Source organism: Mandrillus leucophaeus, unplaced genomic scaffold, assembly GCF_000951045.1.
Source record: "Mandrillus leucophaeus isolate KB7577 unplaced genomic scaffold, Mleu.le_1.0 Scaffold46, whole genome shotgun sequence".
Lineage (NCBI taxonomy): Eukaryota > Metazoa > Chordata > Mammalia > Primates > Cercopithecidae > Mandrillus > Mandrillus leucophaeus.
In genome coordinates this window covers 3,770,646-3,779,987 of record NW_012104920.1, presented here as the reverse complement: position 1 = coordinate 3,779,987, position 9,342 = coordinate 3,770,646, and the positions used below count along the sequence as shown (strand labels likewise).

The following is a 9,342-nucleotide window of genomic DNA, read 5'->3' as shown; positions in this document are numbered from 1 at the left end:
GGCACAGGAAACAGCAAACGGGGTGATCTGCAGCCCAGAGACCTTCAAATGCGAACACTGATAACGCCAGGCTTGATTCCAACAGGCGTGGGATCAGATTCGGTGATGGAAAAAGTGCTGTTTCCTTGCCTGCTTTCTCCAACATAGATTTTTGGAACACATTTCCCTACCCTAAAGCGACATCCCAGTAGTGTTTGGAATTTTCTGTTCATAGATATTGGAAGAGAATTTGCTTTATCTGTTGTCTAGAGCTCATCAGTAACAGTATTCAGTTAACAGACAGAAGTGTAGTATGCTGTATGAATATTTTATATTAAAATATGAAGGTTTGGAGCAGGCCATTGGCTACTGACTGTATTTCCCTCACTCAGTACATTTTTGTTTCCCTTTTACCATTTTATCTTGCTTTGGAGGACCTTAAATGCTACTGAAACTTACCTGAGAACCATAGGACTGTGGCAAACAAAACCAATTCAGGAAGTGAATTAATGATGAGGATCTGAAAACTTGGCTAGGGCTATATATACTGGAAGCTGAAGGTTAAAGGAAAAGCACAAGAAACTTGGGAAGCACTTTTTCTGCATACTTAGATGATCTTCATGGGCCCACAGGTACCAGGATAAAGCCGAACTGGTACCATCTACTCTTTTGAAGTGTTTTAGTCTAGTTATTGGATCAGTGAAAAACATTAATAAAACAAGCTTTGTCTGAGAACCTCTAGTATACATTTATAAATCTGCTTATTTTTCAACTTGGATCATTAGGCTTACATACTACTTGTTTCAAATGTGTCAAATACAAAAATGGTAACTAGGTTGACAGATATTTTGTATTTTTCTTTTAAGTCCAGACCTGGAATGTAAGGGACAATGCTTATGGAGAGCCAGTTAGAATACTGATCAGTCTGGAAATCTGCCTTGCCATTTTACAAGCATTAGATTCCTTTCCTGTGGGAAGAAAGCCTCCGTGAAACAGGTCTTTGCCATAACTTTATGAAGTGCTACAGAAAGCACAAAGGATTGATTCACGTTCACCAATACCTGCTGAGAGTACTGTCCCAGGAAGATCCACTGGATGGATCATCATCCAGGAGGTTCAAAAGTAAAATGGTTTTCAAATCATTTTTGAGATTGGTTGCATAACAGTAAGGTACCTGAAAGAAGGCTTCTGGGAGTTAGTGAACTAGGTAGATTGTTTTGTTCACATAAAGCCACCATCAACTTAAAGTGAATTGTCTGTTATAAATGAGGTCACTATGGACTTGCCCTAAAGATCTTTACTCCTGTACGTCTGTCTTCCATAGGACAAATGATAAGTACTACATACCTCATCTCTTGGGTTATTATTGTAGTCTTGCATTCATGATTATGAATTTAAAAATAAATATTAATTATGGAAATAGTACTAAAGGCTTGCCGCGCATGAAACATTATTTAAATTGGTTTGAAATCCCTTTATAAAGAGTGCTATATGGTTTAGATAAAGGAAACATATAACTATTGAGTTACAGGGGATTTTATTAATTATAAAATGCAATCAATTTAAATTACGTAGGTTTAAGACTAGTCCCTTGGATAAGCCCCAAGCGAATTTGTCTTCAGATTATTAAAATTAGTGCTGCAAATCAGGGTGGGCAGTTCACAGCCTTTCTGAACTGACTGAACTAGAGCTTGCAGTGAAGTGTTCTGCTGAGACTGAGCACCTTACAGATATTTTTCTCCAGAAGACAGTACTGGGTAATAAAATCATCACAATTAGGGAATGGTTAGTGGTCTCTACTGTGACAAATGCAAACTGCTGGAATTCACTTCATTGAGAAAAATACTGTAGAAAAACCCAAACTGAGACTCTAAGTTTTGTTTAACAATGTGCTTCTGGTATGCAACAAACTACTGTGTCACTGTCCAGGTGGGAAACAATTCTTTCCACTGGGTTTTCAGCGTAAATGGGAACTGATTTAGAAGGTGAAAGAAAAGATCAGTTGGGTTTCTTGAGTGTTCCTGTGCTTATATTCAGTCTGTGCACACATGTTCTCATGCATGTCTAACCTGATTTACCTCTTACCTGTAACCTACCTTATCATGTGGCTTTTAATTGGCAGTCACTCAGCCATTTCTAAGCAGGTATAGTACTACCTTTCAGAACTCACATTGGCAAGTATAAAAAGATGAGTTAAGGCGAAGTGAGGACAAAATCACATTCTGCATACTAACCTATTTCTTTTTCTCTCCCTTTAAGGTGCTAAACCTGCACCTCATGTCCACTCAGTAACAAGTGTTAGGAGGTAGAGCACAGCCTCACTCAGCTCTGGAAGGTAATACAGCCTGTGAGGAAGTGAGCCAGCAGTGGCCTTTGCAATTGTGGATCTTGAGCTCTGCTCTCAGCAGATTTCAGGTGTAACCATTTGTTAACTGTACTGAAGGTGTGTCCTTAAGAAGAAAGTGTTCACATTAAAAAAGCTGCTGCCGAGTACACTGTGTGGTCTTTTCCTTTGAATCCTAGGTTCTGTCCCTCTCAGAGTCATGTTTCTGGTGCGCTACTTTAAAACACAGCTCACAGGAATACCTTGCTCAGATACGGAGAACACTCAACAGGCTCAGGGAGGTTCTGGCCGTGTGCAGTGTGAAATAACCCTGACTCCTTGCTGAACACAACTGTAGGCTTGAGTTATAAAGCACAATCCAAATTTTAAATAAAAACATTTATTCAATAATTATAAAGCAAAATATTTAAAAAGATGAACAACCACACCAAAGGTCATCCAAAATGCCTTTTTATAAATTAGATAATGCTACCTGTTTTACAATATGGGTTTAAGCCTTCAGTGGTGTTCACTTCAGGTGTGAGTCAGCTCCTGGTGGTGTCAGAAGTTTACATGATTGCGGATATCATTGATTTGCTTCACCATTTCCCTTATGTGTTCACCCCTGTAAAATTGTAAAGTCACTCACTTTTGGAAATATAATAAACCATTTATATGGATTCTTAAGAATTCAAACTGGTAATGTTGAAATATCTAAGAACTGCTTTGCTAAAATTAACAGCTGAAGGTTTCAGATGGATAGCAATAGTGTTCACTGTTCATTTAAGATGGCAAATGGTGCAAGTACTGGAAATACTTTTGAATATAATTACTGTAAAATACCTTTGGCCACACAACAAAATCATGTTACTAGAAGGTCATCACTTTCAGTCCTCCCACCATAGTCATTTCTTAAGCCCCTATGTATCATGTGGCTCTCGTCCCAGTAATTACTTGACATGCAAATACCAAGATCCAGGTTTCTATTAAGACAGGTTGACTGGCATACTGTAAAGGAAAAACTATCTCGCGGTAATAGCTGACTGGAAGTATTTACTTACTCCTCCTTCAGGATGGACTGAATGCACTTCCGCTGGTAGGCACTGAGAGTAATGGTGGGTTTTTGAAGACTCAACACCTTCTCCATCTTTCGCTGCTGATAGTCCTTTTTCATAGTAACCTTAAGTATCAAAATAGATATTTTGGCAGTGGTTTGCCACACATTTTATCTATTTGAATCTGTTCTTTTTACATTTTTGTAAAATTTTCTGTAGAATAAGTGCTTTAAGAAAAATTACCAAATTTAGCTAGTTTGGATCTATTCCTACCTGTTTGATGGCATTGCCCAAATGTCGAAGTTGATCAGGTATCAGCTGTAATTCTTTCTTCATGTCTCGCTCACTATCAGAGAGAACTGGGAGCTCAGAGTGAAAACTGTGAAGTACTTTTTTCATCCTTTAGAAAAGGCAAGCAAACATCTCAAGTTAAGGTCTCTGCTAATTAGGAGAAACATAATCACAAGCTCATAATTCATGAATCTGGTGTCTCTGAAGTAGGCCCCATAAAAAGTGTTAGGGGAGAGCCTCATGTTTTCCCCAGCATATTCTTCAGAGGAGAGGTAGGGGGATCAGTTCAATTTTGTAGGTATGTAAGCACCTGCCAATGCCCATTTTCTTAAATATCACTGTTAGTGCCCGAGTAGGTAACTAAATGTTATACAGCCCACTGACCTGTTCATGATATCCTCTTGTTTTTCTTTAGCTTCCTCATATTTGTCAGCTAAACGCTCAGCCATTTCCCGCAGACTTTTCCTAATGATATAAGAAACAAGAGACTCTTGAGGTCCATACCTTGATGTTGAAACCAATTAATGTGGCTCAGCATCTTAGGGTAAGAATATGGTTCCAGTCCTACTGACCTATTGTTTTCTTCTTGATTTTGACACTTACCTCTCCTCTCGACAATAATTGAGATCTTCTAGTTGTTTCTTTTTTTGGTCACATAATAATTTGACCCTTCAAGAACAAAAAGGAATAGAGTTTACTCAGAAGCCAGGTCTAGGCTATAACACAGCATCAGCTACCAGCCAGGGATCGATGGTTTGTGAGCACAGGACATCATACCTCCGCTGAATCTCCTCCTTGGCCAAGTCCTGTTTGAGAATGTACTGCTCTCTGAACACCTGGGTGGCTCTGCTGAGGAGCTGAAGGCATTCTTCAGGAGGAGGGGCTAGGTCCTTTTCAGAAGCTCTTAAAAACAAAGTTTCTACCTTTATTTTCCTTAGCTGAGTATAAAACAACTGAAAATAGACTCAAGTCACAGGTGCTTTGTAAACTTTTTATATTTTTAATTTATTTCTTTGAAATGGAGTCTCGCTCTGTCACCCAGGCTGGAGTGCAGTGGTGCTATCTCGGCTCACTGCAACCTCCGCCTCCCAGGTTCAAGCGATTCTCCTGCCTCAGCCTCCCGAGTAGCTGGGATTACAGGTGTCCACCACCCCACCTGACTAATTATTGCATTTTTAGTAGAGATGGGGTTTCACCGTGTTGGCCAGGCTGGTCTTCAACTCCTGACCTCAGGTGATCTGCCTGCCTCGGCCTCCCAAAGTGCTGGGATTACAGCTGTGAGCCACCGTGCCCGGCCTAACTTCTTTTGAGACAAAGTCTTGCTCTGTCGCCCAGGCTGGAGTCCAGTGGTATGATCTCGGCTCACTGCAACCTCTGCCTCCCAGGTTCAAGTTATTCTCCTGCCTCAGCCTCCCAAGTAGCTGGGACTACAGGCGCATGCCACCACACCCAGCTAAATTTTTTTTGTATTTTTAGTAGAGATGGGGTTTTGCTGTGTTAGCCAGGATGGTCTCGATCTCCTAACCTCGTGATCCGCCCATCTTGGCCTCCCAAAGTGCTGGGATTACAGGCGTGAGCCACCGCGCCTGACCCACCCTAACTTCTTTTTAAACACTTCCTGTTTATCATTCTCAGGTGCCACTTCCCCCCTGTTTCCCATTCGCTAGCTGATTAAATATATCCAGTTTCTTCCAAATCCCTCACAGTAAAAAGTGTATGAAACAGATGAGGACAGAAAGGATGCACAGTAATTATGAAGACAGAAGAGAACCCATTCATAAAACTGCTATGCCCAAGGCTGCATACTTCAAAAATGCTGGATTGGCAACACTACGTTGCAAAATGCTTCTAATATGCTTTTCAAAGGAATCTGGGGTTTCAGCCAGAACACGGAGGGGAGACTCTGCCACTTCAACATCTTCTCGAGTACAAAGAAGGGGAGGAGACGCTGGATGGACTGTACTTCTGCAAAATAGAGAAGTAAATTGAATTCTACCATGGAGCGATTTACTGTATTACAGGAAAGCAGAAACCACATTAATCCAGAACTTTCAGAATATAAAATAAGGTGTTACTTTTGTAAAAGTGCAAGAATGCATGTTTGCCACCTAAAAAAGGTCACTTTGGGAAGCTACACCCTTATTCTTCCAATGCCCCTAATTTGTCAAAGCATTTCTGACTGCCATTTCTGGTTCTTTTCTAAAAGATTAAGGCAGCACAAACACCTAGCATGCATTCTTGGCAAAGGACTTGAGAGCCAGTTTATAAGCCAGAGCCACAAACATAAATTACTTGTTAGGTTTAGAGTTGATCAAAACCAGTATTAAGCCAGGAAACTGCTGTGTATACCACATTGGTTCTATATAATTTGATTTCTAAAAACTATTCACTCAAGTGCAAATACTCAAACTTCAGAAAGAGCTTAAAAGATCTCACAAACTTTAGCAGCATGGCAACTGATTTACTCTGAAGGCAACAATTCTAATGTGAATGTTTGGTTGGACATGGTGGCTCACGCCTGTAATCCCAGCATTTTGGGAGGCTGAGGCAGGTGGACCACTTGAGGTCAGGCATTCGAGACCAGCCTGGCCAACGTGGTAAAACCCTGTCTCTACTAAAAATATAAAAATTAGCTGGGCGTGGTGGCACACATCTGTAATCTCAGCTACTTGGGTGGCTGAGGCATGAGAATCGCTTGAACCCAGGAGGCGGAGGTTGCAGTGAGCTGAGAACACATCACTGCACTCTAGCCTGGGTGACAGGGTGAGACCCTGTCTCAAAAAAGAAAAAAGAAAAAAAAAAGTGAAAGTTCGTCAAATAGCATTACTTTATAGACAACTTCTATTTCAGGGAGCTAGCAGAAATATGATCTGAAAGTATCCAGATAATTGGCTGGGCGCAGTGGCTCACACCTGTAATTCCAGCACTTCGAGAGGCCAAGGTGGGTGGATCACCCGAGGTCAGGAGTTCAAGACCAGCCTGGCCAACACGGCAAACCCTCATCTCTACTAAAAACATAAAAATTAGCTGGGTGTGGTGTGCGCCTGTAATCCCAGCTACTAGGGACGCTGAGGCAGGAGAATCGCTTGAACCTGGGAGGCACAGGTTGCAGTGAGCTGAGATCATGCCACTGTACTCCAGCTTGGGCAACAGAGCAAGACTCCATCTCAAAAAAAAAAAAAGTATCCAGACAATTAATGTTTATTTTTTCTCTTTGGGATTTATATTTATTCTGAAGTAAGCCAGTGTGACTAGGTTTTATTTTACTAATGTACTGTGGGTGTTTAGGGGTGGGGGTGGTGTCTAGTGTTTGAAGCTCCAGTGACTTTTGTTTTTGGTACTCATATTCCTGCATTTATACAACTCAGAATGATCTTCCAAGGCTGTTGGAAAAGGAAGACAGCGATTACAGCTTACTTGTCTGACTTCCTTAAAGGAGAAGGACTAAGAGTTCAGCTTTTTTTTTTTTTTTTTTAAAAGACACAGGGTCTTGCTCTCACCCAGGCTGGAGTGCAGTGGCATGATCATGGTTCACTGCAGCCTAAAACTCCTGGGCTTAAGCAATCCTCTCAGCTGAGTAGCTAGGACTACAGGTGTGCACCACCATGCCTGGCTAATTTTTTTGTTTTTTGTAGAGATGGGGGTCTCACTATTTTGCCCAGGTTGGTCTCGAACTCAGGGCCTCCCAAAGCATTGGGATTACAGGTGTGACCCACAACTGCACCCAGCCCGAGTTCAGCTTCATTCCAGTTTACACATTGTACAATGTCCCTCAGGCTGGCAGAGATGGAGAAATTAAAGAGTATGAGTATGGGCTTCTGAGTCAATGAGATCTGCATCTGTATCCCAACTCTATTTTGTTACCTGTCATTTTAGCATTTACTAACCTCTTGATCCCTGCTTCTACTCTTATAAAATGGAAATGACAGAACTGTCCTTACAGGGCTGCCCTGATGATTCCAGGAGGCAGTACAGGCACATGGCTTACTTCTGAGCTTGGCACATGGTCATAGCTTGAGAATTATTACTCATACTGATAACGGAATTTGGTATTCAATTTTAGTATTTTTTCCCCACACTCTGAAGAAAAGCTCCTGACTCTCAGCGAGGTGCAGGGGATACCAGAAACCATGCCTAAAATGAAACCTTACAGAGATGGCAGGAACAGAAATATCTATCCTTCCAACCCTCAAGTCAGAAGCCAAAGCATAAACCACACTTTTGTATAGCTTCAAGTTGGTTACTGAGTGCATTTTCTCAACTGCAGAATTAGTGAGAGCTGTGCGGAGAATAGAAAATGGACGTACAGTAAAGGCCTGATGAGGCATTCATAGGTACTGGTGACGCAGAGCATCGTGGGGCCCAGAATGTCAGGGACAATCCAAAATCCTCGAATTGGAGCCGGATGCCTGGAAAAACACAGTCATAGTTAAGTTACAAAGCAGCAAATGCAATGGAACCAAGAACAAAGACATGACAGGTCATGGCCTTCTCAGGCCTGGGCTGACAGTTGCCTGGGACATCCTGTCAGTACCATAACCTCAAAAGTGGTGGCCTGGAAACCTTTCATACAGCCCTACACTAAAGTCTAGAGCCCATGTCACTAAGTCACTCAGGAATCCCTAACTGTAGAGTGGTGCTGACTGTAATCTCAAAAGTTACACGTTACACTGAAGATCTGTCTGTCTCTCCAACTTGCACATAAGCCCCAGCTATCTAGCCCACTTCTAACAAATTAAGTGCTTACAAACTGTTGAATGAACAGAGCTGCCGAGTCTGTCTCAATGAGGCCTGACGTCAATGTCACAGGAAATCATTTAGCATGCACAGCCTGCATCTCTCTCTCAATCTTCCTTCCCACTTCAGTGAAGACACTGGAAACTGAGACCTCAGATGGGAACTGTCAATCTCCCAACATGCTCTCCTAGCGGCTCCCACGCCCATCCCACCTGCAGGCCTACAACACGCAACTGCCCCTGAATGCGGATGCCGCCTCCGCTCACACCTTCTGAAAATTGTACCATTAACTGTGTCGTTTCAGAATCTCCCTATTATCTACTTCCCCTCAGCTTGCAAACTCATGTCTCTTCCATTTCAAATACTCCCATTTCAATATAATGTCTAGTTCCTCTTAACTGATTCTTTCTCTCCATCCCTTTAGAACCAAGCAGTCGACACACTAGTTCCCCTTCCATAGCTCCCATTTACTTTTTTGGCATCTAGAAGGTTGTAAACTTTTACTTTTTGTTATCAGTGTGAAATCTACACATTACTGGGCTATATACTATGTGATCAGTATCCAGGTCAAGAATCAGGACACTGCAGGGGGCTTCAGGGCTCCCACGTGACTTTCCCTGGTCATAGCCTTTCACTCCCCAGAGAAGTAGCTACTACTCTGACATTCATAATACCGCGTCTTTGCTTTGCTTTACAGTTTTCCTATGTATTCATTCCTAGGCAGGAATGTTTAATTTTACCTGTTTCTGAAATTGATATAAATAGGATTTTGGGGTTTTTTGGAGACAGGGTCTCACTCTGTTGCCCAAGGCTGGAGTGCAGTGGTGCGATCACAACTCACTGCAGCCTTGACCCCATGGGCTCAAACAATCCTTCCACCTCAGCCTCCTGAGTAGCTGGGACCACAGGTACATGCTACCACACTGGCTAATTTTTTTTGTTTGTTTGTTTGAGATG

The 9,342-nt window shown here is 42.0% G+C and overlaps 1 protein-coding gene across 1 annotated transcript in view; it reads right to left on the bottom strand.

The window, feature by feature from the left end:
* Positions 1-1,499: 1,499 nt before the first annotated feature.
* The window catches only part of NUP88 (nucleoporin 88kDa), a 44,258-nt gene continuing 36,415 nt past the window's right edge, over positions 1,500-9,342 (bottom strand). Inside the window, exons 10-17 of the mRNA XM_011994685.1 lie at positions 7,956-8,057; positions 5,455-5,613; positions 4,426-4,551; positions 4,252-4,317; positions 4,033-4,113; positions 3,631-3,757; positions 3,364-3,482; positions 1,500-2,927 (exon numbers count right to left, since the gene is read on the bottom strand). Coding sequence (XP_011850075.1) covers positions 2,864-2,927; positions 3,364-3,482; positions 3,631-3,757; positions 4,033-4,113; positions 4,252-4,317; positions 4,426-4,551; positions 5,455-5,613; positions 7,956-8,057 — 844 coding nt within the window. The 3' untranslated portion in view covers positions 1,500-2,863. The remainder of the gene's footprint in view (positions 2,928-3,363; positions 3,483-3,630; positions 3,758-4,032; positions 4,114-4,251; positions 4,318-4,425; positions 4,552-5,454; positions 5,614-7,955; positions 8,058-9,342) is intronic.